The sequence below is a fragment of the Amyelois transitella genome, chromosome 4 (genome assembly GCF_032362555.1).
Source record: "Amyelois transitella isolate CPQ chromosome 4, ilAmyTran1.1, whole genome shotgun sequence".
Taxonomy (NCBI): Eukaryota; Metazoa; Arthropoda; class Insecta; order Lepidoptera; family Pyralidae; genus Amyelois; species Amyelois transitella.
In genome coordinates this window covers 4,788,135-4,808,452 of record NC_083507.1, presented here as the reverse complement: position 1 = coordinate 4,808,452, position 20,318 = coordinate 4,788,135, and the positions used below count along the sequence as shown (strand labels likewise).

Genomic DNA, 20,318 nt, shown 5'->3' with positions numbered 1-20,318 from the left:
AACGTCTCCGATTTGATCAAGGTACGTTCGTCTAGGCCTTCCCACTCCAACAGTCCCATTCACACTTCCTTTGTACATTTGCTTTGTCAACCTGTTTTTATTTATCCTCTCGACATGATCAAACCATCTAAGTATTCCCTTTTATATTCCTGCACTATAACTTCTGTCACATCACAACATTTCCTTATCACGCTGTTTCTTTCTTCTACTCAATTTTACACCTATCATACTCCTAAGCGCTCTCATTTCCACCTAGGTATACAAACTCTTTAACTTTTTGCACTTTTTCTCCTCTAATCGTAATATAACTTTGTGTCATATTCTCCTCTTTTTCAAAAACCATTGTTTTTGTTTTACTTACGTTCACTTTCATTCCTTTCTTATTCAAAGATTCTTACATACAATTTACCATCTCCTGAAATTCTTCCGATGATGCCAGTATAACCTGATCGTCACCATAGAGAAGACATTTGACGAATAACTCATTTATCCTTAAACCACTTTCAGACTCTTTCAAATCTGTCAAATAACATGAATAGGTTGAACAGCCACGGTGACGCAACACATTCCTGTCTAACACCTTTATCGATACTGAACCATTCAGTGTGCGTCCCAATAATCCTTGACTCCACTTGAATCCTAATATAAAGATTTCAGTGCTCGTATCATCATGGGACTGCTCACTCCGTGCATATCTAGCTGACCATAATTTATTTAAAGTTGCTAAGGTCAGATGCCAAACTAGCGTCCCTCGTCTGACCTTGGCAACCTTTTCAGGGGAACCTAACCCATATTGGATTATGGTTACATATTCAACACCGGAATGTACGATATTTTCCTTGACCGTAAGAGCATCGGTTAGCACTCAAACTTATTATATTACTTAAATATTCAACATTATGGTATATGACCAAGGCAATATTTGGACCTGTGCATCGCGTTTTACAACGTCATATTAGGAAAATCTATGGAAGCAATAAAAATAAAAATAATCCATGAAATTGGATTTATGACATGTCACAGTAACCTTCTGAAATGATAATCGGCATAGCGGCTGACCTCTGCGGAGAGTTCCGACAGTTGCATCATACCATGTCTTCATAGCGAAAGTGCTATAGTAATAGTAACGGCACGCGACCGCGGTGGTTGTGCCACAACAATTAGAGCCTTATGAAGGAATGACGATGTTGCGCACAGTTGCTAAAAAATGACAGTGATGTTACTACATTCCTTGGTGATAATTACTATACCTCTATACGTAAATGAAAGAAAACAAGTGATGTTATATAATTAAAGAAACGTTTTTTTGTGTATTTGTGATTGATTCTAATAACGTTTTTATCTATCTATCTATAAAATACACCTATCCCTTTTCATATAAATCTAAAGGGTTAAACCAGTCACAGATATTAATTAGAGAGACATACATTATGCTACTAAGTTTAGGAAAGCACATTCAATAGTTATAAAAAGAAGGAATAGAAAACTAAATAGTGCAGCATTTAAATATAAAAAAAAATATTATATAAAGAATAGGACTACTCCATCTTTTTCTAATGGATATACTCGTAGTAAAAGCCGACTAAGGAAATAGGCACAATCAACTAATGCAGCTTTTATCATTATCAAAAATCGAGTAGGTTCCCCTGCAAAGGTTACGGAACTCGGCGGGAAGTCGCCTCTTGTTAAAACCTAATCCAAATCAGGGTAAAAAAACCTGACTTACCTAATCCTGATCTCCTTTTCAGAAAGGTGAGGATGTAACCAAGATTAATCCCAGAAGGAAGAGAAGGACTAAAGAACAGAAGTGCAACATGAAAAGGTCAATAATCGTATGACGACATACCAAAATAATTATTCAAATACGCTCTTCATGTTTAAATTTTAACATTAAGTTACCTATGTCGACACCATAATTTTTACCTCACCTTATACAGCGCTGTCATAAATATCCGCGAATTCAAGTTTCAAGATCCACAATCAATATTTTCAATTGAAAATGGCTCAGCACAATATATAAACTGTTCATAAGGAAATCTGTAACCTATCAAATTGTCACAATAACTGCATTGCATAGATACTATTTCTTTTGTGTTATTTAAAGTCATCAATCTTATGACCTTATAGGTCAAGTTATGATTCGAGTGCCCTATACCGATCAATATCTCCCCAATCAAAGTAAGTTCGCACCTTGATCAAATAATTCGCACGTAATTACTCTTATATTTATATTCTAATGTAGGTAACATTTATCTTCTATGTAGGTACCAACTTATATACCTTGACAAAAAACAAATTGGATTTAAAAAGGATCGCATCTTGAGCACAATTTTAGCACAGTTATATTTTTCTGAGTGAATCCCTTCCTTCCTTATCAAGTGAGTGTCATGTCAAACTAACTGATACTCGTTAGTCTGGTATTAGGTAGTTTCCAATCACATCCGTTTCACAGCCTCTGACATGAATAATAAAAATAATTGATTTAACTATTTAGAATTTTTTTGTGACTCTATTAAAAGATATTTTTATTTCGTTGTTGTGCCAAAAACACATTGAATTACTTTTGGCAATTTCAACATTTCAGTGTCGAACATATTGCATAAATACATCAAACAACATGATTATAATAAGGCAAGACAATTGATTTAGGTCAACAAACTGCTCAGTGCATTTGCGAATTGCGATTGCTTCATAACTAACTATATCAATAAGCATTTGTTCAATAAACGTGGTTCGCTGGGTGAGGTATTTTATCATAAGGATGGGTTCATACACTAAAACTTATATATTATTTATTTATTAAAAAAATACGTAAATTGAATTCTCAAAATAAGTTTTGTAGTGCCTTCTAATAGTTCTTGTTTTTGTTTCCAGATATTTTAAAAAGAGAATAGATATGTTTCAGACTTTTCATTACTTGTCATTATTTGGATTTTTTTAAGAAACTATTTAAATTTATTTTATTTTTATATAAAAAATAAAAAAATGGTAAACAAATTATGCAGTACGTATGTCAAAGAACGAAGGGCATGTTGTACTTAATTGCAAGTGCTGTGTTGTCATTCAAATTAAACATAATCAAGGCCTATTAACATTCATACGAGTACTGCAAGAATGACTGAATATTAAAAATAAGGAAGTAGTGCTAAGGAAGTATACTACTTACGAAGTAGTATAAACACTTCTTGTCAATTACTTTTTATAACCATCATGACAAAATTTACGAATAAGAAAGTATACATTGCCTGCAATAATTTGCATTTGCGACTGTAAATTATTATCTATTTAGTTTCTGAGTGTGGCATCAGCTATGTGTAAAAAAATATTTGTAATATCTTCATTGTAATAGGGAAGACCATAAATATACAGTAAATGTGTTAGACAAAATATACAAAGTCGGACTTATCCTATTTAAGGATCCTTTCCAGTCAACCACTGAATAATTAAGAGGAGAGTTACTTTATTACCATAATACTGTATATATCAGTTAGTAAGGCGTAAGTTAAGAAGTAGTTAAATATTGAAAGCATGGTCTTGTTTTAATTACCTGCTACTTAAACTCACAGCCAGGTAGGTTATTTTAAAGGAATATATCAGACAAAAAATATGACTATAACTGAAAATGAAAAAGTTATATATTTATATGATATTTTCACTTTTATTTACAAAAATATTTTCAAAATCTCGTTTAGAATATTAGGTGCATTAACTAAGTCTGTCTTAAACATCTTAATTAAAAAATGGTGTTCACATGATTGTTGTATGCGTTATTGTATATCTACACAACCCATTTTACACTCGTGCACTTATATCATATGTAAAGAATCGTTTATTTGCTTAAGTAAGTATAATTTGTTCAATTGTTTTATCATGCAATGCTTTATTTATAATTGAATTTTATATAGGACCTGTGGTTTGAGGCGGAATAAACGATTGAACTTTATGTCGATGTCAAATATACCTAAGTCCTAAAAGTTTACTAAGAATTATAAGGCGGTATATAATCATAAACATACGAGCGAAATCGCCAGCAGTACGCAATGGAAATATTGTGACTATATTTTATAAATAAATAGATATAGCACATTTTTTATCTCGAATGGAATAAAAAATTGGGGTGAAGGATTTAGCTCATGTGAGTGGGGCAGGTAATTATTATAGGTTTTTTTTTATCACTCCAAAGAGACATTATGTTGTATTTTGTTATTTTGCCTTAAAAAGGTGTATGCTTTTTATTGTAATTGTTTTAGAACTGTAGCCAGTAAACCAAAAGACATCAACGCGTATCAAAAGTACAAGTAAGATTTGTTTTAACCTGTTACTTAAATAACCTATTTTATTATTATTATCAATGTGAATTTAGGTGAGTATTCATCCTTTTTACACCTTTATTTCAAACTTTTAACCAAAATTACTGTTTATTTTTGGTTAAAAGACAGTCAGAGTTTTTTTTTATAAATCAGATTTTAGTTGATAATCATCTTTTTTATAAGTAATTTTAGTTTGTATTTATTAAGTTATTAAAGGTTAGTTAAACAATACTAAAAGACAAAATAAATAAACGGATTCGAATGTAACTAAACCTATAATATAGCTTATTTGTTTATGTATTCGCCCGCCTGCCAATAGTAGCTATGCGTTATTTTCATGTCAAACTAACAAATAAACAGGAAACCAATATCCTGCACTTAGAAAATAATTAATAAATATTTTTGTTTTTTTGTAGGATTCCAGAACTAAGAGTACGTTCTCACAGTTTTTTTAAAATTAAGTAGATACTCTAAAGTTCTCACAACAAGTGCATGTCTTGCATTACCTAAGGACCTTTACATATGTGCATACACAGAGATCATAGGACGGGTCTGTCACACGTTCACCTTGGTCGTGACCGTATCCGTCACAGAAAAATGACAATTCAGTTATCGTCTACACATATTTTCTTTTGAACGAATAAAAGTATTTACTTGATTAGATGTATTTTGGTATACTTACTATGCGATTAAAACATTAACAATAAAACCTGAAGAAATATTATGATGGCAACGCCAGCAAGAATTGCAGTCGATTTAATGCTAGGTAGGTAAGAACATACATACATTTATAATAAAAAACAAAAGAAGAATCTCAAGTTTATAGGCTAGGTTAGGTAATATAATTCTAGCAGAGAGAATTTCTATAATAATCTCTGTTCTAGCACACAAATCTGAATTAAACATATATCTTTATAAACATGCAGAGTGCATCTCATAAAACTTTAAATATTTATTAACTAACTATTATGAGAAGCTATTATATAAAACTATATTAAGGGTCACTTTATTGTTTTTCTTTTATATTCCACAGTTTCATTTAATAAAGCAATAAGACCAGCAGTAAAATACACGTGGGGTTTCACAAAAAGTGTTCTATCTAATACACGAGCGAAGAAACTGGTGTGCAATGCATTCATATGTAAGTCAGAAGCGGCCTTGGAATTCTTTAGCACATGGATGGAGAAGAAGTTGAAAGATCTCACACAAATAGCACTAGCAAAAGAAGTGAAATCACTGGACAAAAAATTGGGAATAGCGAGAAAGAGGCTAGAAACTGGTGGTGTTGATAACTCTCCTCAATGCCCGAATGCATCAAAAAATAATCTGAATCAATAAATTAGTGGTTAAAAAATTGGATTTATTTTAAGTAAAGTTTTAATTTATCTAGGGAGAGCTTATAAATTTCTTCTTCTTAGTCAATCAAGAGAAAGGTTATAAATTATCTCTTAATTGCATAACTTGACCGAGTCTTGTGACTTTTAGCTCTGTCTACCTCGTATCGTGATATGTATATGAGTAGGTTTTAATTCTTCGTTGTCACTGGATTAAATCGTATCGTTTAGGCATAAATCTTCAACAGTTAGCCAAGGAGTGTGATCTTCAATTTTGTATAAAGTGCTTTTTAAAACATTAGTTTCACTCATTGCAATTGTTAAAAGAATAGTTTATATTTAACGGCAATGGAATCGAAATTTTTTAGTTTAACGACCCCACAAAGCTTAAAACTTTTTTTCAAAAAATGTCTTATTTTTGCGGCAATAGGGAGTAACATATGAAGGATGATTTTTCGGGATTTTAATATTTAAAATTAAGTAGATACTCTTAGAATTTTTCCATGAGCTTGATGACCTGCTTTGACCAATGACAGACTTGTGAAATGAGATAGACACATGTCAATGATACTTATAAAATGTCAATGAAGCTTACCATCAAACTACCATTACATAATTTACCACTAAAAAGCGAACTTAAAACAAATAAGCAAAATTATTGTGAATACTGTGGATATTAAATGGCAGCTAGACTCGCCCTGGACATAGCTTTAGGTAAGCTAATAGGTACCTGTTCAATTTCAATTGACACATAGTAAAAAAGGTCACGACCTAAAAGGTACACGTTCTAAGAGGTACCTACCTAATTTTGTTTAGCTCGTATCACTGCAAAAATGCATATACCTTAAACTGTATCAAAACAAACGTAGAAATATTTTGAACGCACCATTAATAAATTTTCAAACAAGTACTTCAATACCCATTTAATATACTGCCAATTTTTTTTACCATTTTTGCAATTTAGTGATCAGAAAATAGATTCTGTTAAAATCTATACATGCCTAATTTCTACATTTGTTTTGTATTTCAGTTACGCTTAATAAACTATTGAAGCCATCCATAAAAAATGTATGGGGCGTGGCAAAATCATCTATAGCGGATACTCGAGCTAAACTTATAGTTTGTAATCCAATTGTGAATAAAACAGAAACGGCCCTAGAGCGTGCCTGCGACTCACTGGAATACAAACTAAAAGAACTTCACAGGAAGCAGCTTTTTAAAGAAATAGAAAATCTAGAAAAACGATTAGACGATGTTAAAAAGAAGCTAAATTCTTAAATAGGTTAGACGTACCTATAAGTACATGAGGATGGTCCACAATGTTCTTTGTGTTTCGAATGTATGTCAAGTACGAAAATAAAGTTATGTAAGAGCATTCGAATAAATTGTTTTCTTTTTACTTTTAGACTCTTTTAGTAATTACATATTATACGTTTGGATTAAATTTCTAAATATACTTTAGCATGGAGCCTGCATGCGATCATAACCCATTAACTCTAATACGATAGGTACACAGAAAACCAATATTCCAGTTCATCGCATATTACTATTACAAGTGTTCTTTGAACTAGTTATATTTAAACTAAACTAATATCAAACCTCACTAACCGGAATTATTCTGGATCTGAAACTTAAACGATGTTTATTTGATTTTGATTTAAACAAACTTTTTGATTATTTATTTTCAGCTACAAGCAAAGCTGTGGTTCCTGCTATTGGTACTGCATGGCAATATGCCAAAGTGGAAATGATACCTCCTATGACGCATAGTTTCGTTCATGGCGCTATTGGTAAGAACTTTGAAAAGTCAGCAGCACAATTCGGACAGGGTATTATTTCTGGCATAGAAGGCAGAATTAAAGAAATGGATATGGAAGTTGAAAGAGTAAGGAAGGAAAAAGAAGCTGCTATTAAGGCAGCTATGGACCAAGCAGCAGCTGCAGCTAAGGCAGCTGCCCAGAACAAATTGGATGAGAAAAAGCGACAAGATGAAGCAAAAGCAAAGGAAGCCCAAAAGCCTAAGGAAGAAAAGAAACCTGAAGCAAAGGCAGCAGCTCCCCCTCCCGCACCGAAGCCAGAGGCTAAAAAAGCGAAACCAGCTAAAAAGAAGGAGCCAGCTCGGAAGAAGGAACCAAAGAAAAACAGACGTGATGAAAAAAAAGGAAAGCCCCCCAAAAAGTAATTTTCTATCATTGGTTTGTGTTATTTGTCATTTTGTTAGTATATATTATTGTATTAAATATTTATCTATATTTTGATTTGTATAAAATGACTTCCTTCAGTGACCTTGATCCATTGTTTAACCACATGCTAATTGGTTTCTTCCATAATATATATCCCTCTCTTCATTTCAATAAATTGAGAAAAAAGGTTGGATTTTTATACCATGGTTATCAAGGTTTATCATAAAACTAAATTACCCTAAGGTTTATATTGTAACGATTTCTTGTGAAATTAGTAATAAAAAATCTAGTCAAATTAAGTGCTTGGTGAGACTTTTACATCATAAAATTCCCTTATCACGATAATCCAAATTTTTTACATTATTTTGCACCCATAAAAGTAGTTTAGTATAATATTCTGAGATAAAAAGACAACCGATGTATGAGATAAATTCTACTTTCCGTCCCGAAAAGCTTCCTTTTCTTTCACAAAATAGTCCAAGAGCCCGTGAACGCCAGACATACCTTATTTTGTAAAAGCTGAAAGTTTCTGTAAATATGCCTCTAGTACAGGTAGGAACGATCCCCACCTATGATACTCAGGCAGTGGTTGCTTTGGCAGGTAGCAGGTAATAAAGGTATACTTTTTTCAACCTGAAATTCCTTAATTTGTAAAGCTCAATTTTCTGATATTTTATCCGTAATAATACACAAACTCGCGTTACTCATTGCCAGACACCTACTATGGTTGCAACCCCTTGCCAGACACCCCTAAACTATAATATTTTGTAACTCTACTTACGTCATTTTGTAAAATCTGAATTTAATACATATTTTTCGGGGAATTATTCAAACAACGTTTCTGTAGTAGCCAGACATTTTTGAAGGTTCTATTATCCTGCCAGACGCATTGGAGTGAGCAAAAGATGAAAGAGTGTGGAGTATATGTAGTAACTGGAGCGAGTGGGACAGAGCGTTCGGTTTCTTGCGACGTTTCATTGCGCATCAGCTGTCGTTTATTTTGCGGTCTCTTTTTCAAATTTATCAAAAATAATTATTAAATAAAAGCATTACATATACAAAACAATGTTCATTAAGAATTATACAGGGTGACTTTTAATTCAACTGCATAAATTTAACTGTTAAGTGTACTCATCTAAAGGATATTTAAAAACGTTAAAAGAAAAATATCGATTCATATTTCAGAAAGTACGAAAAAAAATAAAAGTATCAAAATCCACGATTCTAAATACGTCATATCACCCCGGGCGGCGGAAAAGCGACGCGTAAGATTCAGAGGTCAACGATACAATTCGTTTAGCTGAGCGATCTCGACAACTCTGTATTTTACTTGATCTTGATACTAGAAAAATAATTTATTTTTCAGACATTTATTTACATGTTTAGTTTTAATTTATTTTTGTAGAATTGGTCTTTAATAAAGCGTGTGACGTAGTTTTTGAGGGTTTTTTAAATGTGAAAATGATGACGTTTAATTTAAATAAAAATAGGCTCAAACAGCTCAGAAACATAATCTCTTTATATTTGAGGTTATGTATTTTTCGTAATTATAAAATAGTCTGATATTTTTTTAAAGTCTCCTCGTAAAATATTATAAGATCTTCACTACTTTTTTTACAGACAAAGCAAACTCCGTCTTCTTTTTCGTCACTCATGATAGCACTTTATTAAAACTGGATCAAATTTATTTTACAACGAGCACAAATTAATATAACAACGTTTACTATGCGTGTATAACCGTCCGCTGAACGATACCCACTCTGTTCCACTCGCTCCAGTTACTACATATACTCCGCACTTTTGCATCTTTTGCTCACTCCAATGCGTCTGGCAGGATAATTGAACCTTCAAAAATGTCTGGCTACTACAGAAACGTTGTTTGAATAATTCCCCGAAAAATATGTATTAAATTCAGATTTTACAAAATGACGTAAGTAGAGTTACAAAATATTATAGTTTAGGGGTGTCTGGCAAGGGGTTGCAACCATAGTAGGTGTCTGGCAATGAGTAACGCGAGTTTGTGTATTATTACGGATAAAATATCAAAAAATTGAGCTTTACAAATTAAGGAATACTGCCTGAGTATCATAGGTGGGGATCGTTCCTACCTGTACTAGAGGCATATTTACAGAAACTTTCAGCTTTTACAAAATAAGGTATGTCTGGCGTTCACGGGCTCTTGCTCTAAAAGAGGTTCACAAGCAATTTAATAATTAAGTGGATACTATATGGTGCATACCTACATAATTAAAAATAAACTATGGTTGACAAATGAGTAATGTCATATCTGAAAAATCATAACTGTGAACTGTTTTGCTGATATAGGTAGTTATTTTTACGTAATTTCTTCATTTCGCACTACTGAAATCTAACCATGGCGACTGGAATAAACTTTTTTAAAACATTAAATTTACTACGTAAGTATGTTAATTTTAGGAGTTCACAATACTTAATAAGATTTTTACCATTTTATTTTTATTTTTACATAGGGAATGGAACATAACCACCGATATAAATTTCTATGAAAGTTTTAGAATTTTATCTCTATATTTTTTTTATGAACTCTATCTAAAGAAATAAATCGCATATTATCCACTTGACATACACACCTACGTCTTAAATTATTCAGGAACGAATTCGGACAAGTGATATTTTAGCATTTAACAATTTCTTAAATGCTGTTTCTTTTGTCTGATTAGTAATAAAATTATGATATATGTGGTGTAAAAGTTCATATGTCGATATGGCATGGCGAAGCGGTAGGTATCATATTCCACTGGCAATTTTTATATGAGATCATCCCAAACTGAGGGTTAAAAAAAATATATTGATGTAAGAATTCTTTGTTAATCCAGAAGATGCAGCCTTTCTTTGGGCCGAATTTCATTATCATTGGTTAATCTATATCACTTGTGGGGTAGACAGAGCCAACAGCCTTGAAAAGGCTGATAGACGTTCGGATGTTTGGCTTAATGATAGAATTGAGATTCAAATAGTGACAGGTTGCTAGCCCATCGCCTAATAGAAGCATCCCAAGTTTAATACCTTAGACGCCTTCTACGACATCCATGAGAATGAGACGGAGTGGTCCTATTCTGTTTTTTATTGGTGCCAGGAACGGTTGGTTCATTCTTATTGGAGTTAATTAGATAGAAACGGAAAAAAAAATCTTTTATAAGTAGTTAATATAGTACTTATGTATTGGATATGTATCTCAGACTAATTATCTAATTTTACGTCCAAGATATGTATGAATTGTGGATATGGATAGAGGATTGAAAATTCAAACATATCTACTTATTTACCAATTGACATGGTTATTATGTATGTGGCTTGCTTAATCTCATAAAAAAAGCTTAGGAAAAATCTATTACAGGTTCTTCAAAATATGCAGTTGTTCATAACATTTCCGAAATATACAGACCCACTATAAATGGTTACAGGGAAAAAGTTCTAGAGGCCTTGAAAGGTAAGAAGTATTTTAAACGAAGTATATTATTTACCAGTTACTTAGCTAAAATCAACATGTTAAAAACACCTGGCAGCTAATAACATAGAAATTGTCTGTGAAAACCCATACATGCAATAAAGTTGTAACTGACCGATGTTTGCACTTGCAAGATTTTGATAAAAAATCGATATGAAAAGGACCTACCTATTTTATGGCCAACAGAAATTAAAAATGTGATTTTTAGAATCTCTGTCAGTCAGTTTGTTTTTACTCGCATCAGCGAAAATAAAAATTGTTTCCGCATTATACAAAGTAAGTACTCTGTGAAAAAAGAGCTTCTTTGGTTTTATGGCAGACGATGTCGCGGTTAACAGCTAGTATTAAATGATAAAAGTATATTTCAGATAAAGCTGATCGTGCTGCCAAATCTGAACTAGCGAAAAAAATTAAAGTAATTAAAGGATTTTATACATTGGAAATGGCGCCACCGGTTTCTGATAACGAAATGAAGGTTAGTTTTGATAAATAAAGACGTACAGACGTACGTAAAGACATACGACTGACTACATGACACGGATTTACAATAACTGTATTCTAGAAACAAAATTCCTGAAAATGTCAAGCATCACGCGGTCATGTACCGATGATTATTTTTAAAGACATATACAGACCTTCGTTAGTTTGAGTACTAAATAGTTAACTTGAAACTTGTTAAAAAAATTATTCCAATATGGGTCAAGTTCCTCATGTTGCACCCATGGTCCCACCGATTTGTCCCTCTGGTACTTACCTTTCTTATTTTATCCAGGTCTAGGGTCATGCTCAAGGGCGTAACACGGGCTCATTTCGAGAGGAAGATCCTACCTAATTTTTATTATAGAAAAAAAAAATTTCGTTAATAGTCAAGCAACAAGTTTAGACCATTCGATGTTTTTCTTTTTACTCATGTCTTAGATAATTAGTATATTTATCACCACTAATATATTTTTTACATACATATAGTCACGTCTATATCTCTTACGGGGTAGACAGTGGCTCTGTCCCGAAAAGACTGAATGGCCACATTTCACATCACAGCCACTAATATATTTTTCAGAAGTTGTTCAGTGACCTCGCCTTGGTAAAAGAGTTCATTCAAACCGGGTGCTATAAGTTCATCACCGTGAAACAGGCTTGGCTGCTATTCCTCGTGGGCACTGAAGTCGGCCTATGGTTTTACCTTGGAGAGACCATCGGGAAAATGCATATCGTAGGCTACAAAGTTTAAAAATGTATAGTTACCTACAACCTGTTTTAATTTAATGAGTCACTTTATTAACTATCATTAAGATGTTATTATTTGGGTAAATTACTGGAGTAAAAATTGCCAGATAAGTACATAATTTATCATGCTTTTACCGTTGAAAAAATGTGCCTAAAATTATTTTAAGTTTTAACCTACTAGGTTCTACATATACATTAAAGTTTTATTATAATAAAAATATATACTTAGATTGTAAGTATGTATGTGATGAAATTGTAAGTTTATTCGAGGTGAAACACGCGCATAAATAAGAACAGCTTAGATGTTTTTAATTAACTCAGAATACTTTATTAATTGATCATATAAACCATTTCATGTACACATATTTTGAATAACAAAAAATTAATATATTTTCAAACATCAGTGTCATTAATTTTTTTTCATATTTATATTACTACAATGAGGTCGCACTGAACAAGCTTTGTAGATATGCTACACCATGCAAAAGCGGATTGGTAGCAACCAAGAAAATATTATGTAGGTAAGTTTATTTACGTATTCCAAATTCAACACTGAATTGCGAGTCTGTGCAAAGTGCAAGCAACTTTTCTTTCTGCAATTTTATAACCGCTGAGTTGTCGATTATATTGCTCAACAAAGTGCAACAATTGCTGCATCTAGCAGACTAGCCCGGCGATTACCTACTTACATTACTTCACTTACGAGAACTCGCCAAAAATAAAAATATTAATGTATCCAACTTCAAAATTACTATACACACTTGCAACGTCTATATTTGCCCAAAGTAATTTCCAAAAAATCATTTGTTAGGTAATGTCTGCTTTCAGTATCTTTCCCTTTCATACAAAGTTACATATATAAATAAATAGAGAGAATATAAAGCCTATCAATATTGCCTAATTATTGAATAAAAAATAAAATAAGGAACTTCTTTGCCGTGTGGTTCCACCAAGACAAAAAAGGATAGGACCACTCCATCTCTTGCTCATGGATGTCGTAAAAGGCGACTAAGGGACAGGCTTACAATTCTTTTTTAGGCGATGGGCTAGCAACCTGTCACTATTTGAGTCTCAATTCTATCATTAAGCTAAATAGCTGAACGTGGCCATTCAGTCTTTGCAAGACAGTTGGCTCTGTCTACCCCGCAAGGGATATAGACGTGATCATGTATGTATTTATGTAACTTCTTAGTCATTACATTAGACGCGGTTTACGTGTGCCACGACTCTACTCCAACTCCCCACCACATCAACTTTTTTATGCTTTGATTTTACCGCGCGTTGCTTTTTGCTGTGTTGGCGGCATTCTGTGCTAAGATTCCGTGTTTGATTGTAGCTTTAAACGTTGTGAAATGCTAGACAGTTTGTGCCTGTCAATGTCAAGTAATTGTCAAAATTAATAAAAAAATAAATAAATGACAATTAGTTCAACATGGCGGCGAAGGTGCAATGCGGTGTTTCCGCGGAAACGCTCAGCTTAGAATTATGATTTATATACAGTCAAAAAGAATATAATATTATTTGAAAAATGCAAGTGAGCATTGCTAATACCACTTGTGTTACATAAAAAATAGTTTCTTCCTCACAGTGTAGCAGTGGTGGTTTTTGTAACAGTGAATCGTAATGTTGCGGAAAGTTAATTTTTACTCAATATGTTTCGCATTCGGTCTCAGTGTACTCCTTATTCTAGCTGGAAGTCGATATACAGATAACATAAATTATCATCCGTCCATTGAGAGCCGCAGGAATATCAGAAACTTTTTGAGGGTCGAGGATGGAGAAAACCTTCAGTCAATGTATGAGCCCACCATCACCTTCCCGTATTACGATTCAATAGACATCGAAAAATTATTGAATAAAACTAGCTTCAAAATAAAATATGATTTATCAACTTATAACTTTGAGCAATCGGGAGTGCAGAAGTTGGATGATTTACTATTAGAATCTGGTGGAAAGCCAATAAGAAGTGTTATTGTTTCAACTTGGAGATCTGGAACCACATTCCTTGGCGAAGTATTGAATGCTATGCCTGGCAACTTCTACCACTATGAGCCCTTTCTGAAGTTTGAAATTGTACAAATTAGAGGTCTTCCTCTTTCCACTGAAGCACTAAGTAATATCAAGAATATGCTCAGATGTAATTTTGAGGGCATGGAAGATTATTTTGAATATGGCAAAAAACATCTAAACCAATTCCGCCATAATACAAGACTATGGGACCACTGTAAATATAAGAAAGAATTGTGTTTTGATGCTGAGTTCACAGGAAGGTTTTGCAAATTGTTTCCATTCCAGAGCATGAAGGTTGTGCGAGTGAGGTTACGCCTTATGCAAGAGATATTGGAAGATAAAGAGTAAGTTGGTGTACATTAATGTGACATGATAAAGTGAATCTTCTTCCTGACATTTGTCTTGGTTACATTATCATCAGGGTGTGCCTTTGATCATGATCCCGAATTGGGAAAGTTAGGGTTTTACATGAAGCGACTCCTGTCTGACTTTTCTCTATCTTACATTTAAGATGTAGTGAATATTTTAAGCCTTATTAAATAGTAGTAGCTTTTTACAGTAGGGTGTCTTTTACATGCAATGTATTGCCGATACCAAGATGGATGCAATCAAAATGTACTATTAGAGAAAATGAATAAGTAAATATTTACATGAATATTAAATGGTTAGTCTGCTGACCTTGTTAAATAACACTAACATGAGGGCTTGTTATGGGATCACTAACATAATTGTAATTGTCATACATAACATATAAGTTTTACATCAATTACTGTGCTATAAATGTTTAAAATGTTTCATAACAAAATGAAATTTAATTTATGGATGTCCTAAATTAGGGAGTAGGATTTCATAATATCTATTGACACTACAATCAATGTTTCCAGGCTTAATGTTAAAGTGGTGCTTTTAATCCGTGACCCTCGTGGTGTGATGCAGTCCAGACAGCACAGAGACTTCTGCCAACCTGCTCCTGACTGCTGGAAGCCTGAGCTGCTCTGTGCCGATATGATAAGCGACTATGTTGCAGCTGGGAGATTGCTCAAGCAGTATCCAGATAAACTCATGTAAGTAAATATAGTGTTTCCTTGCCAAAGTTCGTTAAAATGAAAAACTAAGTAAAAAACAAGTGTTTCAAATTTTTTTATACTTATTCTTATTCCCATAGTCACCAAACCTTTAATAAGCAAAAAATATAAGTCATAAAAAATTTACATTACAAGTTTTTTACCATAAACACATTCCACATGTGTTAAATCATACCAGCATCTGACTGGCCTTGTAAATAGTCTATCATGAAACATGAACAACAATGAGCACAAAGGTTAAAAAACAATTATGCTCATTTTGTGTTTTAAGCTCCTTTGGTTTTTATTCTATCATAATTCATAATATTTTTATAATTTAATAAGTAACTATGCTGGCTCTCTCAATATCTCTAACAAAGATAGTCCATGTTTGTGCATTGCTCTGATGTGTTTCGTCCTGAGTCTAGAAAACATTGTCTCCTTTGTCAGCTAGCTCCATGTCTGCTCTTTCTCTGATACTTAAGCTGATGACCTTCATATTGAAAAATATATAAAAAAAGTCAAATACGTCACGGTTGACAACCTTTTACTTTTACTCGTGCAATCATGTGTAATACATACATTTGAATACAATTAGCTAACATAAGTTTTTACTAATCAATTAATTATGTTATTAAGGTACATATCACATCTTTACTTCTTGTGGTTAACACAAGGTTATTAGACACAAGACTCAAAGGCTTTGTTTAGCTAAACAACAGTAGAATTAACATAAATTCCAATTCCATTTCAATAGTTTTCCAAGTATACACGCCTTTAAGAAATGTATCCCTATTAAATCCCATAGTATCCAAATTTAAAGATATGTGATGTATTCTTAAATCAATTTATTTCTGCAGGGTTCTTCGTTATGAAGAGCTTGCACTGAATCCAGTTGGCACCACACAATATCTCCTGAAGTTTCTAGGATTAGGCATGACACCCTCCATCGAGAGGTTCCTCAGCACGCACACCAGCGTTGAAGTTGCAGGTGTTAGTTCTACATTCAGAATCTCACAAGATGTGCCTTTTAGGTGGAAGAATGTTCTGGACTTTAATTATGTGGATGATATGCAGGTAAATGTGAGAATTAAATATTAATCTTATTAACTTTAATTTTATCATGTTTCGCCCGGAAAAAAGACATGCTATCATGTTGTGTGTATGTCTTATATAAGGACACGAACATAAAGACTCATAAGCTTACCTTTTTATTTTATCAACCTTTTCATATTAACGGCTATTTACAAAAGAAAAGGCAAGGCCTTTTGGACAAAGACTTATTATTATTCTAATAGAATAAAGGCCTTAATATCGAAAATTATTATTTTATGTTGTATTTGAGAAGCTTGTGTACGTTGAGTTATTTAAGTAAAAATTTAAATAAATAAATAAAATAATCTAAGCAATCACTTCCTGAATTCTGCGATCTGCGACTAGGCTAAAATAAACAAAACCAAATACTGAATCCAGCAAGTGCGCAAGGTTTTCCAATGACTAATGTTCTTGAGTGAATACTCGACCTTTTATGGTGTCAAGGCCAACTGACCAAATTAGATGCGCATCATTCTATTTATCAATAATTTGTATGACGTTTAAACAATGATAGTTAACACATGGTCAACAGACGCGCATATTTTAAATTAATTAACGAGGTAAATATATGATATCTTGTTTAAACTTATAATTAACATTCATTTTGTTTTGTTCTTTAGACAGTTTGCAAAGAGGCCATGGATCTATGGGGCTATAGGTTGGCGCACAACTCATCGCATATGACAAGCAAAGAGTTCAACCCTATAATGGAATACTCTGTCAGGCAGTGATATGTGCCATGAAATGAATTCTCCAATATCCCCATAGAAATTACTTCAGTAAGTATAATTTGTTTTGACTTTCGGGTAAAGTGCGTACAAAGAATAACTTCTTTGTTACTAATTTAAAAGTATATTCGGTCAAGGATACTTAATATTTCTCCTCAATAAATTAACCTGAAAACGTATCTAATAATATTATGTGATAAACATATATGCTGTTGATTTCTTTCGCATTTGCAAGGTATTATTTATTTTAAAAAAATGCAAATTCCATGATGGAACGCAATATCAAAAATATTTACAAAACTGCTTTGCCTTTGTAAAGTAATCGTTCAGCATAGGTATTTTATCGAGGAGAAGCAGATTCTGGTTATTACAGAATATGACCTTTTCTTCTGTGCCATTTATAGAAGATGATTAAAGCCCTTAAAATCTAGTGTAAAAATGCTAGGCGGTAGGTATCAGGTAAGCAACCCCAACCGTGAAAATTTTTCCAACACCTGTTTCAGTGCATGTGCTATCATAAGATAAGTTGGTATTATCGGTTTTAGTATACAAATTAACTAATTAACTACTATTATACAAAAAGAAAAAAAACAATAAACATTTACTATTTGTTTCAGATAAACCTCCCGCCGTCATGTTCGCAGTTTTGAAGATATTCCTCGTATTGTAATATTAAACTTGTTGAAAGAAGCATTGCTATTGCAAGCATTGAAACTAAGTACTTCCTTAATCTCGAAAACTACAAGAATCTCATGATGCATCGAATTCTCGTACGATATTATTTTTTTGGTATTAATAGTTAGTAGTATCACTTACAGAGCGTAGCTCCCATTTGAATATAGTAGACATATTCCGAAACGAATATTGCTCAGTTGAGACAGTTCGGGGACCTTTGTCATGTAAGTATGTCTGCTATGATATTTATATTTCTACAAAAAAGCTATGTTTCCATGTGTCTTCTAGCCTTTGTTGAGGCTAAATTTACATTGTTAAGAGTCATCTGTAAGCAGAAATTTCTATAGTTTCGATAAAATTCATTGTTCATTCTGTGTTAAAATTCCATAGATTTCGATGGAATTTTAACACAGTATAGAAATTTTTGAACGCTTACAGGGGAGTCTTGAGAAAGTTGTAAAAAGTAATCTCATTGTTGAAAATAGAAGCATTTAATGCAATGATTTGACGACGCTGTGACATATAATTCACGTATAAGTTACTGTTCTAAAGACTGATCATTTTCCAACTCCATATCTTCCACATACAAATTTCGCGATTAACACACTTCGACTATCAAATGTGTATGACTGTCTATGGCAGAGTGTGAACTCAGGTTGTGCTGTACACAGCTTGTGTGACTTTATATCAAAATGTAAAAGATGGACCATTAATAATACAGGTAATATTGCTTGAACACTTCGGGCAGCGCTTTAGTCATTAGGAATGGAAATTGAACGTTTTGTTCAAGCAATTTTAACTTTTATCACGTAGAGCGATTTATTGTTAAGCTTAGGCAATTGGTATTTTTAGCACTCACGGAATTGACGAATTGTTGATGCTTCCATGTAGACACTTGTTTGATCATATTTAGAGATGTTTATGATGGCATCGTGTATAAGTAATAATAATAAAAAAAAAATTGCGCTCGCTGGTCCTGATTATGACGCCACATGAATACTGTTTACTAAATCTTAAAAAAAATCGATTCAATACGTTTCCTTATGTTCTCCGTGTGGTTTTTTATGCGCAAAACACAAGTAACCACACGGTAAACATAAGGAATAGAATTAAGAATAGGACCACTCCATCTCTTTCACATGGATGTCGCAAAAGGCGACTAAGGGATAGGCTTACATACTTGAGATTCCTCTTTTAGGCGATGGGCAAGCAACCTGTCACTATTTTAATCTCAATTCTATTAAGCCAAGAAGCTAAACGTGGTCTTTCAGTCTTTTGATGACTGTTGGCTCTGTTTGTTCCGCAGGGGGTGTAGACATGATTATACTACTCTGTCAAGAAAGTAGCAGGAAAAGATCAATAATACACAAACTGTTTGTTATTCATCCAAATTTATTTTATCACCTTCAAAATATGCTCCTTTAGAAACGATACACTTACGCCAACGAATAATCCAATCATCAAAACATTTTTTAAACGCTGTTTCCGGAATTGAGGTCAGTTCTCGCCGCGAATTCTCTTTTATGTCTTCTACCGATTGAAAACGGGTGCCACGAAGTGGTAATTTGAGTTTAGGAAAAAGAAAAAAGTCGGCTGGAGCCATATCTGGTGAATATGGTGGTTGCTCGATGGTATTTGTTGAGTGTTTGGTTAAAAATTCGTTCACAATGATGGCCTTGTGCGAAGGTGCATTATCATGGTGCAAAATCCAAGAATTTTCTTTCCACAAATCTGGCCTTTTTCGTCGGATTTGCTCTCTTAAACGCCGCATAACACTCAAATAATATTCCTTATTTACCGTTTGACCTTCCGGCAAGAATTCCGAGTGCACAACACCGCGATAGTCAAAGAAAACAGTCAACATGACTTTGACTTTTGAACGACTTTGGCGTGGTTTTTTCGGTTTCGGTTCAGTTGGAAGGCGCCACTCCGAAGCTTGTTGACTAGTTTGCATGTCAAACTCGTAAACCCACGTCTCGTCACCAGTAACAATGCGTTTCATGAATGTTGGGTCGGAATTGACTCGTTCTAGCATGTCCTCAGCGACTCTCATGCGATTGAGTTTTTGAAAAAAATTCAGGTCTTTTGGGACTAGCCGAGCGGCAACATGTTTCATACCCAAATTATTAGTTAAAATGGTACGGATCGACTCGTGAGATACAGAAAGTTCGGTGGCTATCTCTCTCAAAGTTGAATGAGGATTTT

The 20,318-nt window shown here is 33.3% G+C and overlaps 3 protein-coding genes across 3 annotated transcripts; all 3 read left to right on the top strand.

The window, feature by feature from the left end:
- Nucleotides 1-4,934: 4,934 nt before the first annotated feature.
- On the top strand, nt 4,935-7,888 carry LOC106129364 (uncharacterized). Its single transcript, XM_013327896.2, has 2 exons — nt 4,935-5,076; nt 7,333-7,888. Exons 1-2 carry the CDS (start codon nt 5,034-5,036, stop codon nt 7,824-7,826), a joined length of 537 nt encoding a protein of 178 aa, XP_013183350.1. The 5' UTR covers nt 4,935-5,033; the 3' UTR covers nt 7,827-7,888.
- A 2,682-nt stretch (nt 7,889-10,570) lies between these two features.
- On the top strand, nt 10,571-12,545 carry LOC106129325 (ATP synthase subunit g, mitochondrial-like). Its single transcript, XM_060954710.1, has 4 exons — nt 10,571-10,586; nt 11,204-11,296; nt 11,683-11,789; nt 12,375-12,545. Exons 1-4 carry the CDS (start codon nt 10,571-10,573, stop codon nt 12,543-12,545), a joined length of 387 nt encoding a protein of 128 aa, XP_060810693.1.
- A 1,403-nt stretch (nt 12,546-13,948) lies between these two features.
- On the top strand, nt 13,949-19,433 carry LOC106129341 (carbohydrate sulfotransferase 4). The gene is made up of 5 exons (XM_013327874.2): nt 13,949-14,895; nt 15,436-15,615; nt 16,476-16,692; nt 17,331-17,489; nt 18,056-19,433. The coding sequence occupies exons 1-4, from the start codon at nt 14,165-14,167 to the stop codon at nt 17,439-17,441; spliced, it is 1,239 nt and encodes a 412-aa protein (XP_013183328.1). The 5' UTR covers nt 13,949-14,164; the 3' UTR covers nt 17,442-17,489; nt 18,056-19,433.
- The last annotated feature ends 885 nt before the right edge of the window (nt 19,434-20,318 follow it).

Excerpts from the sequence above, each read along its gene's own strand:
- LOC106129364 (XM_013327896.2), top strand. The coding sequence starts at position 5,034 with ATGATGGCAACGCCAGCAAGAATTGCAGTCGATTTAATGCTAG. Across the intron at positions 5,077-7,332 it reads TGCAGTCGATTTAATGCTAG|CTACAAGCAAAGCTGTGGTT; the intron begins GTAGGTAAGAAC and ends ATTTATTTTCAG.
- LOC106129325 (XM_060954710.1), top strand. Across the intron at positions 11,297-11,682 it reads AGTTCTAGAGGCCTTGAAAG|ATAAAGCTGATCGTGCTGCC; the intron begins GTAAGAAGTATT and ends AGTATATTTCAG. Across the intron at positions 11,790-12,374 it reads TTTCTGATAACGAAATGAAG|AAGTTGTTCAGTGACCTCGC; the intron begins GTTAGTTTTGAT and ends TATATTTTTCAG.
- LOC106129341 (XM_013327874.2), top strand. The coding sequence starts at position 14,165 with ATGTTGCGGAAAGTTAATTTTTACTCAATATGTTTCGCATTCGGTCTC. Across the intron at positions 14,896-15,435 it reads GAGATATTGGAAGATAAAGA|GCTTAATGTTAAAGTGGTGC; the intron begins GTAAGTTGGTGT and ends CAATGTTTCCAG. Across the intron at positions 16,693-17,330 it reads ATTATGTGGATGATATGCAG|ACAGTTTGCAAAGAGGCCAT; the intron begins GTAAATGTGAGA and ends TTTGTTCTTTAG.